At 36.9% G+C, this 23,351-nt stretch overlaps 1 protein-coding gene across 9 annotated transcripts in view; it reads left to right on the top strand.

The window, feature by feature from the left end:
- FAM13A (family with sequence similarity 13 member A) overlaps positions 1–23,351 on the top strand; it is a 417,768-nt gene that overhangs the window by 320,570 nt on the left and 73,847 nt on the right. For 6 of the 9 annotated variants that reach the window (XM_032400810.1, XM_032400809.1, XM_032400806.1 and 3 more), the window contains one exon: positions 11,497–11,538. The exons of the other annotated variants lie outside the window; for them this stretch is intronic. In XM_032400810.1, the coding sequence (XP_032256701.1) occupies positions 11,497–11,538 (42 nt within the window). The remainder of the gene's footprint in view (positions 1–11,496; positions 11,539–23,351) is intronic. 9 annotated transcript variants of the gene reach the window in all.

Below are 23,351 nucleotides of genomic sequence, written 5' to 3'. Positions count from 1 at the left end.
TCATTAAGTGTCTGCCTTCAGCTCAGGTCATGATCCCAAGGTCCTAGGATCGAGCCCCACATCAGGCTCCCTGCTCGGCGGGAAGCCTGCTTCTCCCTCTCCCACTCCCCCTGCTTGTGTTCCCTCTCTCGCTGTGTCTCTCTGTCAAATAAATACATAAAATCTTTAAAAAAAAAAAAAAACTACTCAGATATAAAGAGTAGCATATTGCTTTTCTCTTGTGTTTTTTTTTTTTTAATTTTTATACTTGCAATGCCTTTCAATTCCTTGAATGCAAGCTGTTTAACACAGTGAAGGTGATGCTCTAGCACTGTATTCCATTTCATTGGATGAATATTGGAAAGTGACCTAAAGAATGGTTTGCAGGAAGTGTCATTAAAAACATTAAAAATGGGGGCGCCTGGGTGGCTCAGTCGTTAAGCGTCTGCCTTCGGCTCAGGTCATGATCTCAGGGTCATGAGATGGAGTGCCAAGTCAGGCTCCACGCGCAGCAGGGAGTCTGCTGGAAATTTTCTCTCTCTCTCTCTTTTTCTCTCTTTCAAATAAATAAATCTTTAAAAAAAATACTATGGAGGGGTGCCTGGGTGGCTCAGTCGTTAAGCGTCTGCCTTCGGCTCAGGTCATGATCCCAGGGTCCTGGGATCGAGCCCCACATCGGGCTCTCTGCTCCTTGAGGAGCCTGCTTCTCCCTCTCCCACTCCCCCTGCTTGTGTTCTCTCTCTCGCTGTGTCTCTCTCTGTCAAATAAATAAAATCTTTAAAAAAAAAAGTAAATGTCAAAAATAAATAAAATAAAAAAATACTATGGAATCAAATTTCTTGAAACGTTTAAAACCTTCTACCCTGCCTTTTTTCCTATGATAATTATATATCTATGTGATGATCAGAATGAATGTCCAAGAAATAGTTTGTACTGTATAAAACCTTTTAAAAGGATTATTTGTTCTTTAAGAAGAACTGGAAATTACTTTTTTTGATAATAGCATTATTGAGATATAATTCACATAACCACGTAATTCACCTACATAAATTATACAATTCAGTGGTTTTTAGTATACTCATAAGGTTGTACAACCATCACTACAAGCAATCTTAGAATATCTTCATTACCCAAACGAAACCCTGTATTCTTTAGCTGTCAACCCCTATTGTGGGCTGAATGTGTTCCCCAAAAATTTATATGTTGAAGTTCTAATCCCCAGTGTGATGGTATTTGGAGGTGGGACCTTTGGGGGCTAATTAGGTTTGGATGAGGTCATAGAGGTGGCACTCCTGTAACAGGATTGGTGTCCTTATAAGGAGGCCAGAGGGCTCACTCCTTCCCATCCCCCCCCCCACCATAGGGGGATATAGCAAGGAGTTGGCAGCCAGCAAGCCAGGGAGAATCCTCACCAGAACCTGACTATGCTGGCACTGTAATCTTAGACTTCCCTTCTCTAGAACTGTGAGAAGTAAATGTTTCTATTGTTCAAGCCACCCATCTGTGGTATCTTGTTAGAACAGCCCAAACTGACTAAAACAACCGTCAATCTCCCTATAATCCCCCTATCCCAACTCTAGACAACTGTTAATCTACTTTCTGTCTCTAAAGATTTGCCTCATCTGGACACTACATTATAACCCTTGAGCAGCTTGTCACAAAGCCAGATGTGGAAACTGCTTTTATTTCTCGCATAAGGATGGCATATTAATGGGAAATAGTTGGGGAGGGGTGGAAGGAAGGGAGGGAGGGAGAAAGAGAAGGAAGGAGGGAGGGAGGGAGGGAGGAAGAGTAGGAAGCCCAAGAAGTCGATTTCCAAAATTAAGATACCTATGTAAAGAAATAAAAATAGTGGGTGGTGGGGGAGAGCAAAGACACAGGATACATTTGATAAAACCTTTAAGGTTTGGGGTCAGGAAATCATGTATCTTCTCATCAACTGTAAGAACAAAAATCAGAAAACTTTATGGAAATAAAAACAAAGAACTGAACTGCCTTACTCAGATCATATTGGATGGAATTAAAATGCTAGAAAAAGTTAAGGGTTTAGAAAGAGCTTAAGATGATACATCAGTATTTTGCTGTCAGCAAAATGATCATGGAAAGAAATACAACTTCACCGTCTAGATTAAAATAGCCCCTGAAACCAAGATTAGGAACCAGCAGCCAGCCAGAGTAGACCATTGATACACTGTGTAGTATTTTTATCAGTGACTCTCCTTCATTTTCAGTTCCTTGACTGAGCAGAAAGTCCAGGGCTGCCTGGCCCGGTGCCTCTGCCTGGCATGCCCCTGACTCATCCACGGGGCTGAGCTCCCTGCGTGCCAACTCCTGCCTTCACACGGTGTCTTCTCTTTGCTAAAGAGTTCCCTGTCCATTCCCTTCCTCCTAATAATGTCTCCATGACCCTCAAAGCCCATTCCCAGTGTCGCTCATGTCACCTAACCTGCCAGACTGCGTGGGGCTTGAGTGTGAGGTCTGGAGCTCTGGCTGCCACACATTTGGATTTGAATCTCAGCCCTGCCTGGCTCTGTGGCCTCCCGCTGGTGAATTACCCTTTCCAAGACTTGTTTTTCTTATCTGAGAAAATCCAGTGATACCTCTCTCCAAGGGTGTCTTTGAGGATCGACTGAGGAAATGTCTATGAAGCTCTTAGCCCAAAGTCTTGACTTACTATGGTGAGCCCTCAACACGTGGTAGCTGTGTATCCTTTTTTCATAGTCATTATCATATTTCAAGTTTCTGTTTCTCCCTGATCTATAAATTCTGTAAGGATTTAGACCATATCTTATTAGCCTGAGCAGCACCCCTCATTGGCTCTGATGCATAGTAGCCACTCAAAAAATGCTGAATGAGCCCTTGTATCTGGCAGAGGAAGGGTTTGTTAGGGGGAAAATGAGACGATAATTTGCATTGCTTTCTGCATATTTTTGTCTCCCTCGAGAAATCCATTTTCAGACTTAACAGTTTGGGAAATATCTGTTAAATAAAAACTATATTAACAAACCACTAATAATGTTATAATGGTAATTTTTTTAAGACTTAGAGAGAGCGCGCACGCAAGCGGGGGGGGGGGGGGGGAAGGGGCAGAGGGAGAAGGAGAAGCAGGCTCCCTGCTGAGCAAGGAGCCCAATGTGAGACCCTGGGATCATGACCTGAGCCAAAGGCAGCCACTTAACGACTGAGCCACACAGGCGCCCTAATGGTAATTATTTTTTAAAACTTAGTAAAAATAACTTACTCTTTCCTTCTTCCCTCCTGCATGTATCCTCATATTCTTTTGAGTTTGTTTAACTAAAGATTAGAAAATGTTTTAACGTATTAATGTTCTAAAAATATTTTTTCATCAACTAATATCAACTGCGCCACGAAGAAAGTGACTGTATGCAGCATTCTAAATTATTGCCTCCCTAAGGCAATCAACGGTAAACATCACTTTTCTGAACAAGAATCTCAAAGACAAATGAAAGCTTCCAGCTGCCTTGAAAATAGTTTTGTGACTAAACCAAAAATTTCTTTAAGCCCCAAACAACCTTTGGGTTTGCAGTGAAGTGAAATAATTTTCTTTTCCTGCTCTCAAGCCAGAACAAACAGAGTGTGTGGCAAGGCCATGTTACCTTGCCTGAACACATCCTTCTCTGGGTTCACTCTACACCACAGAAAGCACAGCATTTACATTACTGGCATAGGGGCAGAGCTCCCACCTCAACTGTGCTGCTGAAGAAAAGAAATTAATTTCTTGTCTTTAAGGATGGGAGAAAACCCACGGCATAGTTGTGATTTCATGAAGTTTTAAATAGAAGGAAACAGGATAACTTAAAACAATCAACATGCACGTATCTGAAAATGTTTCTAGCTGGCCCAATTAACTTTACAAATAATAAAGAGTACATGTTTTCAAAATATTATATCAAACAGTAGCATTAGCCCTCAGCAAAGTCTTGATGATGCTAATTTTACCTGGCCGTTTACTGAGCACCTGGAGTGTTCTAGTACCCTGCTAGGTGCTAGTGTTGGTACAAACATAAAGACACATCCGGGAAGTGAGGCAAGCGTCTGAACTCGTGAATTCTGGTGTTGGGTTGCTCATTTATAGCTATGAACAGTGTATCAGGGCCTGGAAGAAGAAGCATCTCCCTCTCCAGGGTGCTGGAGATGGCTTTGCAGATTAGATGACACTTGAGCGGAAAGATGAAATATTTTCCAGGCAGAGAGAGGTGAAGGAAGGATTTAAGACAGAGGCAACAGCATGTACAAAGAGGAGGACTGACGAAAGTGTAGTGAGTGGTCTCCATAGGTACGTTAGACTCAGATTGGGAGGGACCTTGTGTGCCAGATTTAGACATTTGGATTTTACCCCAAAGCAATGGTAAAGTGGGAGAAGCTTTTAAGTTAGGAGTTTGAACCTGGTGGAATATTAAAGATAAACTGGCATGGGTGGCAGGGAAAGAGTCCTGGCTCTGGGAAAGACGAAGACCGTGGAAACAGAAAGATCAAGTTCAAGAAACTTGTCTTTTTTTTTTTTTCCTTTTTTTTAGGTAGAATCAGCACAATTTGGTGATTGACCAAATGTGGAGATAAGGGATAAAGTTCTTTAAGGAGAGCAGTTGGCTTGTTAACATGACTTCAGTATTTAAAAGGAATTCCATTCTGTGACTTTAACACATGTCTCCAGCCAAGATCCCCTGTGAGGTGCAGTGTGAGCCTCCTGGCTGTGTTAGTCAGCAGGTAGTTCTGCTTCACTCCTGACTTTGCAGTCAAATGCTCTACCACTGAGCTATACCCCCCACTCCTGACTTTGACTGTAAGGAGAGACACAATAGATAGAGGAAGGAACCTACCCCTCCCTGATGAGAGGCTCTTCCCTGACTGTGCACACCCTCCCTCCCCTCAAATCTCTGAATGATGTTCATCAGAAGGGCATCCAGAGATGGAAGCAGTTAGGTGGATGGGACTGAAATAGAATGAGATGTTCATTAGTTCCCTCCAGGTACGTTTTTTGAATCTAAAAGACAGGATGCAGGTTGATAAAGAATGCCACAGTCATAAAATCGGGAGGAATCCAAAGAGACCATGTGTCCCCAAGTTAACCAGGAAAAGAACATTTAAAAGAGACTTAGAAGTACTCTGTCAACTTCCCCAAGGCTTTCTGGAACTATGTTGTCATGCCCACTACTAGATTTATCTGGGACCGCTTCCTCTCTATGCTTATCTGCCATCCAGACTGGACAAAATCTGGACTTCGTTGGCCCAGAGCTGATTCTGGCAATGGGGCAGAGAAGGAGTGTTTTCTTTCTGTCCTGTGGGAACATAGATCTTAATTCAACAACATTCATTGAGCGTGCATTATATATATCAAGCAAGGGAGAAGTGTAATTAGCATAGTGTTTTAGAACAGTGTTTTTCAACTGTGGGTCATGACCTGTTAGCGGTCATAAAATCAATGTAGCCAGTTGTGACCAGTATTTTATATAATTTTACATAACTAAAATGTAACACAATAGAAAATATCCAAACAAGGGCACCTGGGTGGCTCAGTTGGTTAAGTGTGTTCTTGATACTGGCTCAGGTCTTGATCTCACAATTGTGAGTTCAAGTCCCCCCGTGTTGGGCTCCATGCTGGGCATAGAGCCTACTTAAAAAAAAGAAAGAAAGAAAATATCCAAACAAAGAATAATTTCATGAACTTGTGTCCATTTTATGGGTATGCATAAAGATGTAAAATGTGTTTCTAACTGGAACATAGCCAAAAGTTTTTCTTTAAAAACTTCGTTTTTAAATATTGTACCTGGACTACTTATTGAAGATAGTTCATTTGAATGGGAGTTTACTACAAGCCTAGAAATCAAATGCCCATGTCAGTGCTGGAAATCAATTCTAGTCATAGCGGGTCTATAAAGGAATTTTCAGAGACAACTTTTTGTAGGATGGAGACACCTTTGTTAAGCAGGTTCTTATTTCTGAATTTAAGGGAAAAAATTTAGTAGATGTATTCATTTCCTATGGCTGCTGTTACAAACAGAATGGCTTAAAACCACAGAAATTTATTGTCTCACTGTTCTGGAGGCCAGAAATCCCAAATCAGTGTGTTGGCAGGGCCATGTGCTCTCTGAAGGCTCTGGAGAAGGGATCTGTTCCAGCCCTCCCTCCTGGCTTCTAGGAGTTCCTTGGCTTGTGGCAGACACAACTCTGTTTTCACACGGTGTTCTCCCCGTGCATGTCTATGTTTGTGTCCAAACTTTCCCTTTTTATAAGGACACCAGTTATCCTGAATTAGGGCCCACTGTAATGATTTCATTTTAACTTGATCACCTCTGTAAAGACCCTATTTCCAAATCAGGTCACATGCTAAGGTACTGGAGGTTCAGGCTTCCACATATCTTTCTGAAGGGACACAATTCAACCCATAACCAATATATTTCAGATTTCCACTAGGCGATCAAGAAAGTGGTAAAAACCTTTTCCTGTCTTATTGAGAAAAAAGTTCTCAATTTTTGGAAGTCTTTTTGTTTTGTCTGTTTATGTTGCCTCAAAAATAATAGCTCTTAGTGTTGGCTAAAAATTCATGTCCTGTGAATATTAACAGCTTCAGCTCTTTGCATTAACTCTTTTGTCAGGAAAATTGATTTGCTCTTAAACTTCACTAATTTGTTTTTATTTCTACTGGAGAGGCATTGTGTTCTTAGTCACAGCATGCAAATAATACAACTAAACAAACAAAACTTAGAATAAAGTATATGCATACATCTACAGAAGTGTCCCCCCAGAATTTTAGCTGCAAACACTTAGCTATGCGCCAGCCTGAAAACATTTACATTTGTTTCCCAAGAAGAACAGGGAGATTGTTTTTCTTTTCCATACCCCTGAATGGGGCCAACCCAAAACTCTGAGCACACCAGCTGTGCCATCACTCCCCGATTGGAGTGGTCCATGGTTCATGCCTGGGCCTGGGCATAAATTGAAAATGCTCAAGGAAGTGTGGCACTTGGGGTTTTGCAGAGGAAGGAAGGAAAGAAAATGTACTAACTTTATTCACCTCATCATTCTCTAAGAAAATTCTCCTCAACATGAGGGAAAACCTCGAATTCCAGGAAAAAAAAGCTTACTTAATACTTTTAATTGTATCCTTTTGCTCCCTCGCTTAGTCTCTCCCTTTTGCTCTTTGTTTTGTGTTAAGCCCCCATAGATGATTTTCCTCGTTTCTCCCATAATGGAACCTAATCCTTAGCATTTACCTGGGTTTTTTTTAGTACTCCTCAGTACTCAAGGAACACTTGCAAACTATTTCTTCTAGCTCAAATCACTTGAAAATTTAGTTTAAGTGTGTAGCTAAATATGCAGATGATGTTTGTTTTTTGTTGTTGTTTTTGTTTTGGTATCCAGCCACAATAACCAATTAGAACGTTGGACTCATTGGAACATTTATCAGAACAGTTCAGAAGGGAATTGAATGGAATGGTGATTTGATCCAGCTGTGGAAGGTCCCTTCTGAATACCACACTCTGAGGATTCTCCCAACAGTATTTGATTTTTCTCAGACATAGAAAGTGCCACACATTTTGTGATACCCGTTAGCTTGCTGTGTAATTAAATTGATAGACATTGTATCCTGTGGCTTCAGGTTAGAAATTAGTGCCGCTCATGAAGAAACTGTAAGTCTAGGTGTGATTCATTTCTGTGCATTTACCAATATAGAGCCCTATAAATAAATTTGATTAAGACCCCACTAAAAACATAGTATCTGTTATTGCCCTTCTCAGTTGTAGCTTCCTAGATTTGGACTGTTACTTGGGTCTATTTGATAAATGCTCTTCCCAGAGGCAGTTGTTTTGAGAGATTATGTCACCACATGTCTGAGGACATTAAGCACCTGACTGCCGGACATACATGAGGTGGCTGCCCAAATCTCTAAATGTATGTTCAAATTTAAAAAAGAGGAAAAAAAAGATAAACTAATTGGCTGCTTAAGCTTGGCCATTATTCAGAGTTAACAAACAGGAAATAATTAAAACCTGGGGTTTATACTAGTAACCAAGGAGGAAATTGAATGAATTCCAAGTTATTAGAGTTTGTCATTGACTTAATTTCATAACACACACTCCCTTTTTCATTCACAGGATTTGTGCTTATTTTTAAAAATTAAAAATGAGTCAGAATTCTCAATTTAAAATTTAGGCCAAAAATTATGACTCATTTAATATCATTGGACATGCCATTAAATTAAGATAAATCCAGGAACAGGCATAAATAACCTCTATAAATAGATGCTTGCGGGCCTGTAACAACAGTAAAATATCCATTTTGTGCAAATGTAGAAATGGTGACTTTTTTTCAAATGTCTTGTATTCTGATATGTAAATTTTGTAGAAAAGTTTATTTTCTCAGTTCTATTTGGAAGAATTGTCCTGTCCTTAGCCACTTTTTTCTTAAAATTGCCTTTAAAATTAGTGCATTAAATTGATTTTTAGAATTAACTGACTTAATTTGCATTAGTTCCATTTTGTTTCAAAATTTATACCCTTGTCAAGTTACAAAAACCCAAAGAAAGGGTACTGTCATGAAAAGGAAAAGAGAAATATGCTAATTAACTATCAAAATTGATTTCTTTTCTTTCTCTTTTTTAATTATATTGTTCTTCTTGAGTACTGTGCATGGATTGCTGCCCTGTTGACTACTACTGATTAAGCAAATCTAGTACTGAATCTGTTTCATTTAGTTTAAATTGCAGTACTTGCACTTTTTTTTTTAGAACACGTAAAACTAGTCAAACTTCAGGGACATATCCAAATTAAGAATTTCTGATTCTGTCTCTCACTGACAACTTTACCTTGTTTTCAGGCAGATACAGCCTGAAAAATTCTTGCTTATGATTGAAAATTTGTGTTTCTATCAGGAGACATTCTTAGACTGCCAGTACATTTTAATAAAATATTCACTTTCCACATGCTGCCAGTCATCGTGCACTATGAATGGACTAAGGTTGGTGTAGAGTCGTTATAATCAGAAGCATGACATGGGGGATATAAAATCCACGAGATCTTGCTGAGGGCTGCTGCCGTGCAGACTGGCCATCGCATCGATTTTCTTCACCTGTTCATCCCACCATATTCTGATAGCTTAAGGCTGAAGGGAAGCTGCTAACGGACAAAAATGGACTAACGTGTAATACAATAACTCACACATCACGAGCTGTGTGACCTGCATCTGTTATGTGCCCCCTCTGAGCCCACTTACCTCAAGTTGAGGAGCAAGTACCAGAAAGGGTTTTGATGAGGATTTACATGAGTTAATTAATGTTGGAGCCCCCAGTAAGTAGCACCTGGCTAATGAATAAATGTGTGAGGGAGAAAAGATGTAAAAGAAGAAAGGATTGATTTTGATTGCCTCTGTTTGCTACAAAGAAATTTAGCACACGCACACAAAATAAACATTAGCCAAAACATATGAACAGCTGTGTTTAGAACTCTGCACCATCTAAATCTTCTCCCAAAAGCACTTCTAAGTTCTAAGGAAACCAACCATATTGCTAATTGAATCTTCACTAAAGTACCCTTGTTAATTTTCATTAAAATTTGTTACATGTTAGAGTTAAGGATCTGTTCTGGGCATAAAAATTTTTAGTACAGTGCCCCTTTTATAACACATGGAGGCAATGTTCCTATAATAATAAAATCGTTAGAGGTTTTTAGTTGCAGCCTTTTTGCATGGTGTTGGTCATAATTAGTACTTTTTGACAGTGAATACTTGATTAGGAAACTCAATTCCAATATTTTTAATAATTTGTTTTGTTCAGGGTTTTCAATGAATTTTTTGAAACCACTATGTAAGCTCCTTGTACCAGTTTTGCTTAAAGTAGTCCCCTCCTGTAATAGCCCTGCTCCAGGTGGACATTTCCCACATGTCACCCCTAACTCTTCAGCTCTGCAACCTGACTCTCTAAGCTGTGCCCTCAGTCCAACCACATTAGAGTCGATAACAAAGCTGATCCATCATTTACACATCACTTAGGAAGAATTGGCACATTCTTAAAGTCTTTGGCAACAAAAACATTAGAATAGCTAAACTATAATGAAATTGGAAACCAAAATCATGCAAGAATGAAAAATAGTACGTTATAGTTTATGTGCCATCTTCCAACTAAAATGTTAAGACCTTCTCAACTTGTAGGACAGGTGTGTTTGTGTGTATGGGTTTTACAGTGTAACTGTGTAGTAAGATTTTGCCAGGATATTACCAACTGAGCAAACTTTTCTCTTTTCATCAATGATCCTTTAGAAAATAAAAAATAAGCCAAGAGAGAGGGAAAGCTGAAGTTATCTAGTTGCTTCCCCAAAGGTGGTGGACACCCCAGGTGGTGTACAAGATTAACCAGAGGTACAAGAAGAAAATATTAGAGCCTCTTTTTACTTTTAAAAAGTAAATAATAGTTTATATTTCTACTTTTATCCGTTTAATGATGCATGTAATTAGTAGATGTCGATACTTAGTCATATATTGAGGGGAGTGCTGTTTAAAAGCAAATTTTATGGGGCGCCTGGGTGGCTCAGTTGGTTAAGCGACTGCCTTCGGCTCAGGTCATGATCCTGGAGTCCCTGGATCGAGTCCCGCATCGGGCTCCCTGCTCGGCAGGGAGTCTGCTTTGCCCTCTGACCCTATCCCCTCTCATGTGTTCTTTCTCTCTCATTCTCTCTCTCAAATAAATAAATAAAATCTTTAAAAAAAAATAAATAAATAAAAATAAAAGCAAATTTTATGAATGCATGATCAAAAAAGTTCAAAGACCTCCAGCAGACACTAAGGGAAAGAGACTCAGTCTTTGCTTTGAAGTCATTTGTCAAAAGAAAAACACATGTTAAAGGAAAAAAAAAAATATTGTATATATCTTATATTTTTAAAAATACTTTTATATAAGCTTCATATTGTTTTTGAAGAATGTAAACTATTGTGTTGGTTGAAGACTGTAAACTATTTCTATAATTTCATTTATGTCCTTACATGTTATCCATACTTGTTAATACTTAAAGTAACTACCGAGAACAAAGAGCAAGAGTAGTGTTTACTGATACGTCTCTCATTGCTAGGACATCCTTCCTGAAGTGGTTCACACTTAACAGGAATATTTTGTTGGCTGTTTCTTACTTTCATCATCGTGGTAATGAGCTATAATTAACTTTATTGAGATAATTAAGTATGCAATCACTTTAAGGGTTTATGTATAATATATGGAACTTGGATGAGGCTTGTAGAAATAAGGTAGTAAAAAGCTCTTGAAAGTGTGACGTTGACTTACTTTTGCCTGAGGCTAATCTTGAGAGAAACCTCTCTTGATGGTCTCCCATGAAGAAGTAATTGACCTTGGCTAGGTCCAAGGTAGAGTATGTTTTACTAACTTTACTCCATCGTGAGATTAGCTCTAATGTGTAAAAATAAAATTTCTGACAGGAAGAACAGAGTTTTAGTAAAATTGATATGTTAAAATATTAACAGAAATTAATACAAAATTTATTTTCCTTTTAGTTCACAGGAAGATGAAAGACCTATGTCACCTTTCTATTTGAGGTATTTATTTGATTTTTGTTGTTCTATTACAGAGAATGGAAGAGGGGTAGGGTTTCTTTGAGTTTATTGGCCCATTTTAATTCTTTTCAATAGAATATTCTACACAGTGGCCCAACTAAGCTTATTGGAACCCTTCATCATATTGTTCATGCTGTGTTTTTTTCTCTTTGGTTTAAGAAATCTTAAATTTAATAGAGCTAAAAAGATTACAATAAGATATTTTGTTTTAAATTCAGAAATATCAAGGTAGCCATTTTAATTTCAGAAACTGCCTAATGATTGCGCTGTTACCTACATCTTAAAAATTCTCTTCCATGCATATATGCAGGTGGGGGGGGGGTGTGAGCACAAAGCTTCAGCTATGTTAGATCATTTTCTATATAGTAGTGGAGTGTGAAACTAAGTATTCAGCAAGTTCATGGGGTTTGGGGTTATTTTCTAAAGCTTATGAAGCCAGAATAACAACTATTAAAACAGGTGAGTTTACAGAATTCAGAGTAGATGTTAACTCTTTCCTCAATTTTGAAATCTACTTTTTTAAAAGGAATGTCAGAATATGTGATACGTAGTTTGTTTATTTCTGAATCTGATTTGTTGTAATAGTCCCAGAGTTAGATTTAAGCTTTAATTCAACCAACAGTAGTTCAGAAATGTGTCATAGGACTTTAGTCTTAGCCAAGTAACTGCTTTTCAGTACTGTTCCACCCTTCAGCAACTCAAAGCATATTGCATAATCACATTGTGGCAAAAGAGAACATTTGAGGTTTTAGTTTGAGACAACATCGTGGCCCGTTTGATTCACTTTGGTTTCCTGCCGACCAAATCAGCATATTCTGGTTTGTAGGCTACCTCAACTACACAACTGCTATAAACATATGAGGATGTTGTTGCTGAGTGCATGGTGACTCCGGTACTCATTGTGTAAATACACACAGTAATATCAAACAAATGATTCTCCTATTAATGGAAATTAAGTTTTACATGGTGCAGAAGACTACAGCACCAGATCATGCCAACAAATGAGAACTGTCCTCTGTCTTATTTTTATTCCTCTGAATAACATCAGTCTATGTTTTACATAGTATTGAATTTTATTTTTTTAACAATTTTAAAAAGCTGATGGGAAAAATGGGTTTATAAGTCTTAAGACCTTAAGAGACACATAATTGTATTTTCTAATATGATTTTTTAAATTATTTAGACTAATAATGTGTCTTGAAAAAGAAATTCTGTACTTGAAAAATGAAAGTTAAAGAATGTAAAGAAAATGTATTTACCATAACTCTTGGTAGAAGCTACTTGACTTTTCAATGTTAAGTCATAAAAACTAAAATATTATGAAAGTAGGAAAAAAGAATGAATATGCATACTAGCCCACATGTATAGGAGAGGTAAAGTTACAGAAAAAGGAAGTTACCAGCAGACACTCCTTTGGAAATTTTAAGTAAGTGGAGCTATTTCATAAATGAAAAAATAATTATTATTTGTCCTGAAATTAAAATGTCAAATGTAGTTTCTTTTTCTGAATAACATTCTATGATAGTCTTAGAAATTATGTAAATAGTAAGTTGGTACAAGTTAATTTAACTTTTTTTTTATTATCTACTTGACATGAAGTAGGGAGAATCTATTAGTAAAATATGAATCTGTTTGGAAGGAGCTTTTTTTGTTTTGTTTTCAAATTATTTGCATGGTGGCTTTGAGATTAACTCTTCTTGGGTTATTCTAACATACAGAATTTAAGTGGAAGAAAGAATACATGATTATTAACTATGATTAAAGTTCTTCCAGATTTTTGAACTAGAAACATAACATGTCCACTGACAATTTAATCTATAAACTAGCGCACTTTTTTGCACTACCTCTAGTGAGAACAAATGAGTGCTTAAATGTTTTAAATATAGTTTCATTTCTGTAGCCTCTTTGTCTTCCGTTCCTTTCTCTCCTACTTTATTAAGATTCCCTTCCTACAATTCTCAGAAAGGGCAGTTACTGCAAGACTCATGAATTTCATAACAATTTGTCAACATGACAAAAAACTAAATTGGCTCTTTAAAATCTGAAATAATATTTCCTGTGGCTTTGAAAAGTAAAAAGTGATTGGTAGCTGTAAAATGATATCTTTCCTGACTAGGAATATTGAATACTGAGTGCTATGTATTATATTTTGACAGTGTTGACTGGTCAAGGTTTTTTGGGGTTTTGGTTTTTGGCTTTTTTGGGGGGGCGGGGGGAGACAGAGAGGAAAGATCCAAACAAGAGATGAGACACATTAGCTGAGCTGGGTGCTCACCAGAAGTAGATCCAGCCACAGGCAGCCAGGCAGAGAGGATGGGGATGGGACAGCTGGTCAGTGGTGGGATATTCAGTTGGTGGTTTATTCTGAAAGGTCCAGCATGAGGTAGAACAGCAAAACTCAGTGTCTGCAGGTCTGGGAGTGGGCAGTCTTCAGGAAGACCAGATCAAAACAGAAGATAAGAGCAAAGCAGGGCTCCAGTGTCAGAGGGAGGAGAAGAGATGATCCATAAAGTAATTCAGATACAGGACATCAGACAAGCATCCAGCTCTTGGAGTGGAGACAAGGTGCATTATTTATAATGAAGGTAGAGTCTGTATGTGCAGTATAGAGATGGAGAGCATGCAGAGGACCTACAGTGCACTAGTGGAGGTTCCAGACCCTTTCTATGGCTAAGGGAAGGCAAGTGGGATGCAGGAACTGGGAGCCAGGGAGGCCATTTCAATTGTTACCTTGCTCTACTTTTCACCTTGTAGAATTCCAGTTTCTGTGATTACGATTCTCTGTTAGAAACACTCATGGCTGAGCCACATGGTAGTCTACTGTACATTTCAGTTGCCTTCAATTTTTTCTGTAGTAAGGTAGGACTGTTATAAATAGACGTGCACTCATATATTCTCATTCTAGATTAAATATCTTCTGTGATAAGAACTCTGTTTTCTGTAATTTCAGCACTTCTCCACCCTAGCCTAACTCACCAGAACCATTTGTCTTTTTTCTTTTTTTTTTTTTTTTTCTTTTGGCAAAGGAAAGAAACAGTAGCTACAAATCTGTACTGCTGCGTCTCATGTGGCAGGATGACTGCAGCTACAGTAGCTCAAACAGTAGGTGTCATTGTTCCCCAGATGCTCATTAGAGATTACCCACCCTGTTGAAGTGATTAAGGAAATGAAAGGGAAGATCAAGTTACGCGAAACCCTTAGCAAGATTGCTATAAAATTAACAAGAACCTGCAAACTTCAGGTGAAGAACATTCTTGGCAAGGATGTCCATATCCTGGGCTCTCATGCTCTCTGCTGGACTCCCAGAAAAGCACCCCTACCTCAATTGCTCAGATTAGCAGTTTGCTATATGCGTTCCGTGCCACATCCAGCCTGTTATTGTCTGAATTCTTTTGCCTGTCATCCAGTCTGACCTGGCTAGGATCTGTTGCTAGTTCTACTTTTAGTTGTCTGGGTCTTCAGTATCTGCAAATTTGGATTTTGATTTCTGTGTTTATTTCCACTGGGACTGAGGCTCTCAATCCCTACTCTATATTCCTCCGCACCTCTATCGATGCCCATCTCACCTGTACTACCTTCACATTCCTTATGGCCAGGTTCAGATCCTGCCCTCATCCCATCCAACTTCTACTCTTGAATTCCTTCTTCTTAAAGGATTCCGGGATTATACATATAGTTTGTGTATATGGATGATACATAGATATAGCCTCTATATAAGGCCCATCTCTCCCTGTGCTTCATCAAAATCCTAAATGTGCTTCGGGAGCTACATACCTGTAACCAGTCTTATTCACTAGGCTCTAAACAGCTCACCTGGCCTCTGAATGGTGGCTCCTTGCTCACCTAACACCTACGTCTTAGCAACTGGGCTAATCTTCCTCTGCTTTTCCTTTCTCATTTTGTGCTCCATTGAAACTCTGAAATTGACAGTCTTTATCAATTTCAGCCCAAGTTTTAATACTCCAGGTACAAATTGAAGCTAAATTACTATTTTAGCAGATTTGGAATTGCTTACGGCCAGTGTCAGTATGTGTTTTCTAATTTTCCTGTATCAGGAACATCAGATAGATTTATATCTAAATAAGCTTTTGGAATAGAAACTCATTCTTTAGTATTTTAATATTTTTATTCCTTGAAACCAGGAATCATTAATTTATGAAAGTCTTTTAACTATAGATTTACGTTGAAGAAAAATTTAGCTTTGGACAAAATGAGATTAAAGCATTACTTGACATTAGATGGAATCTGAAAACTATATCATACAACTCCTATCCTGATATGTAGAAAAGTTCTTATAGATCATTTTTAGTTAGCTCTTTGGGGATTACTTTTCCAAACAACTTGTGCTAGAATTTGTAGGTTTATGATTTTTTTTCACACTTTATTAAATTTTTTAATAGTTTCTTTTTCTTCTTAACTCTATTGTATGTTTTCTCAACTATCATTTTGAGGTAAAAATCTCTCATCAGATGGGGTAGTTTTGAAAAGTGCAGTATATCAGGCATTACATTTGTTGTAGACTAACAAGTGCAACAAATAAGCAGGCTATTTACTTGATTATCTACTTTTTTTTCCCCCCAGATAATAAAGTCAACTAGATATTTGGGTGTCTTCAGACACAAATAACTATATATTAAAATTATTTGTTTCCCTTGTCTTTTTTTACTAAAACAGTGTTTCTAAACTGAGGAAGCACATCATCTCTTTGGCCATTTGTACAACTTCTTTGGAGCTCTTTTTTGGGGGGTGGGAGGGTAGATATAAATAACAAAATATAAATAACATAAGATATATCATTTTAACCATTTTTTAATTATTTTTTAAATTGTGACAAATACACATAGCATACAATTTTCTATCTTAACCATTTCTAAGTGCATTTCCACTAATGTATGAATCCAATTGCTCCATATTTTTCTTAACACTTGTTATGTTCTGTTTTTTGATAACACCATCACTATGATACGTACTTTGTATACTTTAAAGGTTCTGGGGTCTCACTGGCCAAGATCCTGAGCTTTGAGTGGTGTTGGGTATCCATATTTTCAATATCATGAGATAGTCTTTTCTACAATAAGTGCTGGGAAAACAGGATATTCACATGCAAAAGCATGGAGTTGGCCCCTCACCTAATATCATATGCAAGAATTAACTCAAAACAGATCAAAGGCCTAAAGATAAGAACTAAATCTGTAAGAACTCTTAAAGGAAAACATCAGGCAAAAGCTACACAGCCCTGAATTTGGCAGCGATTTCTTAGGTATGACACCAAAGACACAGGAAACAAAAGAAAACATAGACAAATTGGACTTCATGAATTTTTTTTTTAATTTTACAGATCAAAAAAATAAAAGACTATCAACAGAAAGGAAAGGGAGAATGGGGGAAAATATTTACAAATCATTTATCTGATAAGGGATTAATATCCAGAATATATAGAGAACTCCAAAAAATCAACAACAACAACAAAATGATTTTGGGGGGGGGGGGGCTTTTTTTTTTTTTTTTTTAAGATTTTATTTATTTGTGAGAGAGACAATGAGAGACAGAGAGCATGAGAGGGAGGAGGGTCAGAGGGAGAAGCAGACTCCCTGCTGAGCAGGGAGCCTGATGTGGGACTCGATCCCGGGACTCCAGGATCATGACCTGAGCCGAAGGCAGTCGCTTAACCAACTGAGCCACCCAGGCGCCCAACAACAAAATGATTTTTAAAATGGGAAAAGAACAGACATTTCTCCAAAGAAGTTGTACAAATGGCCAATAAGCACATGAAAAGATGCTGAACATCAGTAATCATCAGGGAAATGCAAATTAAAACTATAATGAGATATCACCTCACACCCAATAGGATGGCTGCTTTGAAAAATAAAAACGACAAGCGTTGGCAAAGCTGAAGAGAAACTGAAAACAGGGTCACAGAGTCCCAAAGAGATATTTGTACATCTGTGTTCATAGCAGCATAATTTGTAATAGTCAAAAGGTGGTTGCAACCCAAGTGTCCATCAGTGGATAAATAGATAAACAAAATGCAGTATATATACACAGTGTAGTCTGATTCAGCCTTAAAAAGAAGGGAACTTCTGATAGACATGACGTGGGTGAACCTTGAGGACATTTATGTCAAATGAAATAAGCTAGTCACAAAAAGACATCTGTATGATCCCCCTTATGTGAAGTACAATATAGTCAAATTCATAGAGACACAGAGCAGAATGGTGGTTGCTAGGGGCTGGGGGGATGGGGAGAATTGGGAGTTACTGTTTAATAGGTACAGGGTTTCAGTTTTATAAAATGAAAAGAGTTTTGGAGATGAATGGAATGAATTCACAATATATGCTCAATGCCACTGAACTAAGAAATGGTTTAAATAGTAAATTTTATGTGTGTTTTGCCACAAGAAATTTGAGGGGAAAAAAAGTGTCACATAAGAGATTTTCATGCATACCCCTAGCTGAAAATCACTAAACCAGACCACTAATATAAGTATTTTATACTGAAGAATGGTTATAAACTTAGCTAATGTTCATCATATAATTCTCTAGGGATTCACTATTGAGTTCTTGATATCTGAGCTAGTCAGATTTTTTACTAGAGACAAGTATAGATTCTGAGTTTAATTCTATCAATGTTAATTAAAATGTTAAGCATATTGTTTAGGCTATACTGATAAATTATGTAAATTTTTATGTTTTTTATGCTTCTCTTCATGTCTTTCTTCAGCATGATAAAGCAAAGGAAAAACTGACTCACAGGAAATGACACCTTTATGGCCATTCTATCTAGAGCTCTTGTTTCATTCTTCAGTCTCCCTGCCTTCCTATAGACTTCTGTTTATAAGAACTTCAGATTTGAATAAAATGTAAACCTTTAATTTAAACAAGTAAAAGGCCAGCTCTACCTAATGTAACTACTCCCAGCTTCTCATTTAAATTCTAATGATGATATCAAAGACAACTAGAGACAGCTTTGTAACAATGATAAACCCATATATCAAAGGTCACATCACTGGGATGGGCTGAGAAACATATTATCACCTTATAGACTTCATGTTCCACCATCTAAACAATACAGATGGCCACAAAGAGAGAACGAAGCGGGGAGCGGGGGGAACTAAATTGGATTCCTTCCTCTATCTACTGCACCAACCAGAAAAATGAGTGACATTCCCCCTACTAAACAGAAAGTTACTTTCTGAACCATTCAGAGCTGAACCGCATATTCTTTTTCACCTCTGTGCCCCCATTAGCTTCTTTATGTCAACATCTATTCAAAGACTAGCACATTTAGTATACAAAGCTATCCCCCTGGGATACTCAGTCACTTAAAGCATTTGAGATGATAAAAAAGGAAGGAAGATTACTGGACATAATGCGTGCTTTCAAGAGTACACTGTACAAAAACAAAGTACAAATTTATTCCTCATTCTCCAGCTTAGTCAGAAAATTGGACCAAATAGCAAGTCACCTATTTATGCATCATAGATTGTTCTAGGGCAGACTCATATATTGGCTCTTAAAATCTAAATTCATGAGGAGGCATCTGCCCACAGCCAAAGGATGATGAAATAAACAAGGAACAATCTACCCACCCAGGGTGTTGGTAATGACCCTGCCTGGATTGATGGATTCTCCTTAAGAACCACAGAACACAAAGAATTATTTGGGACCTATAAAGAGAAATTACAAACTAAGAGAAAGGATGACTTACCCTGAGGACTCAGTGTAAAAACAGATTTCAGAGAATTTCTTTTTACATGATTCAGAAGAAAACTTGAAAAGTAGTATTACTAGTCTTCTTGCAAAAAATGCTTAAGGACATAACCAACCCTCTCTGAAACGTAAGTAAGAACCTGTAAGGGCAGAATAGGTTTACAATTACAAGTTTAGAGACATAGAAGAATAGCTGAAATAAGGAGGAAAAAGAGAGCCTAGAAATGTATTAGCAGTATGTGGTAAACAGTAAAGAGCAGAAATTATTAAAAATAAATCAAGTACATGATGAGAAAGAAACTTGAGAAGCTCCTCCAAAATGAAGAGCAAAGGGTAAGAAAAAACTGATAGAAATTATGCTAGATATGAAGGTCAAAGATTAGAAAGTCAACCTAAAAATTACGATTCTAAGGAAAAAAACATACTAATATGAATAAGTAGAAATCAAAGTTTATGCCCAGCTGAGAGGTGAGTTTTAAAAGAAATTTTTTTAATTAAGTGGTAGAAACCGATTAGACTCATTGGTGGAGGGACAAAGAAAGTAATAAAATTCTGAATTTCTTATCTTGCATGGAAGGTAGGAGAATAGAAGCAGGAGTCAAGAGTTTTGAGTTTTTTTGTTTATTTTGGGGGTTTTTGTTTTAGTTTTAATAATTAGAGATATATGGGTGTAAGAAGCAACCACTAGTAGAAAATTGTATAAGATTTCTATAATGTAAATCTCCTCAGAAGATAAAAGCAAAGACAGAAATCATAGGAAATGGAAGCTCCCAAATTAGAAAACATAAAGCAAAAACACAAAACTAGAATAAATACATCAACTATGACAATAAACATAAATGGTCAAATTCTTTGATAAAAACTAAAATTACAAAACAAAACAAAACTTGAGCTATATTTTGCCCCAAAGAGCCATACCTGAAACAAAATGGCACAGAAAGGTTAATAATAAAAATTTAGAATTTATATCTAATAAATGTGAACAAAAGGAAAGCAGAGAGGGCAATATCAATACCAGGACAACTAGAGTTCAGTGCCAAATTTGTGAAACAGGACAAACCTGGACTTTATTTAATATGGACTAAACACATAAAGGCTATAAATTAGCATGTGTAAAATAGCACAGCTTCAAATGATAGAAATTTAAACTCTTAAGTGAAGAAGAATAAACAAACACATTTGAAGCATAGAACTTATACAAACAATTATATTTGTTTAATAAAATTTACAAAATAAATAACCCTGAGAATTTTATGTAATCAATGAGATTTAAAATGAATGAGCATTACATACTAAACTTTGCACCCTATAAGTAGAGCGCAAAACTTCCTGCTACTTTCTAAAAAATTATTCAGCTGTATCTGGAAATTCTTGAAGAGTAGAAATTTTTGGGGTGCCTGGGTGGCTCAGTCGGTTAAGCATCTGCCTTTGGCTTGGGTTGTGATGCTGGGGTCCTGGGATCAAGCCCCACATCGGGCTCCCTGCTCAGCAGAGAGTCTGCTTGTCCCTCTTCCTCTGCCCCTCATCCCCCCCACCACTTGTGCTCTCTCTCTCAAATGAATAAAAAAAATCTTAAAAAAAAAAAAAAAAGTAGAAATTTTAACAGTCATGTATTCTAACCATGGTGTAATTGATACCAAAAAATTTCCAGTCAACCAATGAAGACTCTCCTAAAGAGAGGAAAAAATTCAGAGGAAATAAAAACTAGTGTAGACTATTGATAAGAAAAAGGGGGAACATACATATCAAAATTTGTGAATCTAAGCTCTTTTTAAGAGGTGACTTCAGCTTCTTAAGAATGAAAATAAATGAGCCACGCAATCAGAATAAGAAATGATATAAAAGAAGAAAAGCAACCTCTTAGAAATTTAGAAGGTTTTAATAATAATAAATGGAAAAAAGAGCAGAACTGATGTTTGAATCCAGAAACTGGTTCTTTGGGAATAAAAATGAAAATTATAAACTAGAAAAACCTCTGGTAAACTTAAGAAAAAAAAACAACAAAACTAATAATCAGAATTGAAGTTTGTGGTCAAGGGATATAGTAGTTCTTAAAAGATTAAAGACTGCTGGCTCAGTCGGTTGAGTCTGACTCTTGATTTCAGCTCAGGTCCTGATTTCAGGGTCATGAGATTGAACCCCGCATGGGGCTCCACACTCCACACTCAGGAGTCTGCCTGAGATTCTCTCTCCCTCCCCCTTTCCTTCTCCCTCGTTTGCTCCCTCTTTCTCTCTCTCTCTCTCTCTCTCAAATAAATAAATAAATCTAAAAAAATAAATAAAAGATTAAAGACTGCTTGTTGCAATTTCATACTAATAAACATGAAAATCTAGAAATAAAAAGTTTCCTGGAATGTATAAATTTTGAAAAGAAGAGAATTCCATTTGAATCCAAAAAAGTACTTTGAGTAATCTGTTCTAAGAAAATAACTAGATATATAGCCAAAGGTTTATATGAATAGCAGCATTATTTGAGAATAAGGATTATGTCCTTATTAAGGACACACACTGAAGCCAGATTACATGAGATAGAATCAGAGCTGTGTAAACTTGAATGAGATATTAGACCTCTTTGAAGCTCAATTTCCTCATCTATAAATGAGTATACATAGTGAACTATTCATTTCATTCAGAATTTTGCTTTACAAAGACCTTAGTCTAAAAACTAAAACTGTGAATTTCTTTTTATGCAAAAACATGCTAAATATGTAAAACTGAAAACTCCAATAATTAGGGCCTGAACAAAAAGCTACACAAAAGGTGAGTATTTTGATATTTTGATGGGCTCTATTTAATTTGTTAGGAAATATTTAATCGGGGCACCTGGGTGGCTCAGTCATTAAGTGTCTGCCTTCAGCTCAGGTCATGATCCCGGGGTCCTGGGATTGAGCCCCACTTCAGGCTCCCTGCTCAGCGGGAAGCCTGCTTCTCCCTCTCCCCCTTCCCCTGCTTGTGTTCCCTCTCTCGCTGTCTCTTTCTCTGTCAAACAAATAAATAAAATCTTTAAAAAAAAAAAAGAAAGAAGATATTTAATAGATCATCAAAATGTAGGAATGAAAGATAGTTTTTTTCTTCAAAATAGTCCTAATACTTAAAGGAATATGAAGTGTGAGGTTTGATAAAGAACGAGAATAAATATTTTCCTCCTACTAATATCCATGTAGTATGTTTTCAATTTATGTTCTAGTATTATATGCATAGTATTTGATTTAAAACCAGAATGTGAGGTTTTTTAGATCCAAACTGTCTATAACACCACCACAAAAGGGTAATACAGTTTTTGTCAAAGTTTGAATACCTATAAATGCATCATTAAATTTCTGTATATCATAATCATAGCTAAAAGTTAAAACAAAGTGGATATTGAAGATCAAGTGTATTTCTTTTTTTTTTTTTTTTTTCTGGGATCATGACCTGAGCTGAAGGCAGGTGCTTAATGGCTGAGCCACCCAGGCACCCCAAGTGTATTTCTTTTAATGTATGACATTGTCCATGGAAGACATGGTTTTAATGAAAAAGTTTTAATTAGAAATCTGTTATACAACTGTAAGAAATAACGTTAGATTCATCTTATAGTGTTGATGCTGCATATTAACTTTTAGTATTTTAAAATAATACTAAAAATATTGTATTCTGTTAAATAGACAAATTAGGAGCTTCATGCTATTTTGATGATTAGTTACATGATCTTCATCCTTAGGCTGAATTAAACATCACATAATTGTCTTTTAAATCCTTACTCATTAAAAAGAAAAAACTGACTAAATGTAAATATTCTAGAGGGAAAAAAAGGATAATTCTGTTCGACCTAACAGTTCCTATTGAAACAATAATACTTTACCACAATAATATTTGTATACCACAGAAGAGAACATACTGAAGTAAGAGAATGTATAAAAAAAGAGAACACATGCTTTTTCAAGATGTCGGATTTTAGTAGATTTGAAACTTCTTTCTTTTTATATGTAGATTTCTTTATTTCAAGTCAAGAGATCTAATTAAAGAATCACTTGTCAACAGGCATTCTGTGCATCTTATCACATGCAAATTTATAGACTAATATTGTTGAGCATATTCAGCTTCCAG

The sequence above is a fragment of the Phoca vitulina genome, unplaced genomic scaffold (genome assembly GCF_004348235.1).
Source record: "Phoca vitulina isolate PV1807 unplaced genomic scaffold, GSC_HSeal_1.0 scaffold3, whole genome shotgun sequence".
NCBI classification, from domain to species: Eukaryota; Metazoa; Chordata; class Mammalia; order Carnivora; family Phocidae; genus Phoca; species Phoca vitulina.
Note: the sequence above shows the minus strand (reverse complement) of the source record. Positions and strands in the feature narration are given on the sequence as shown.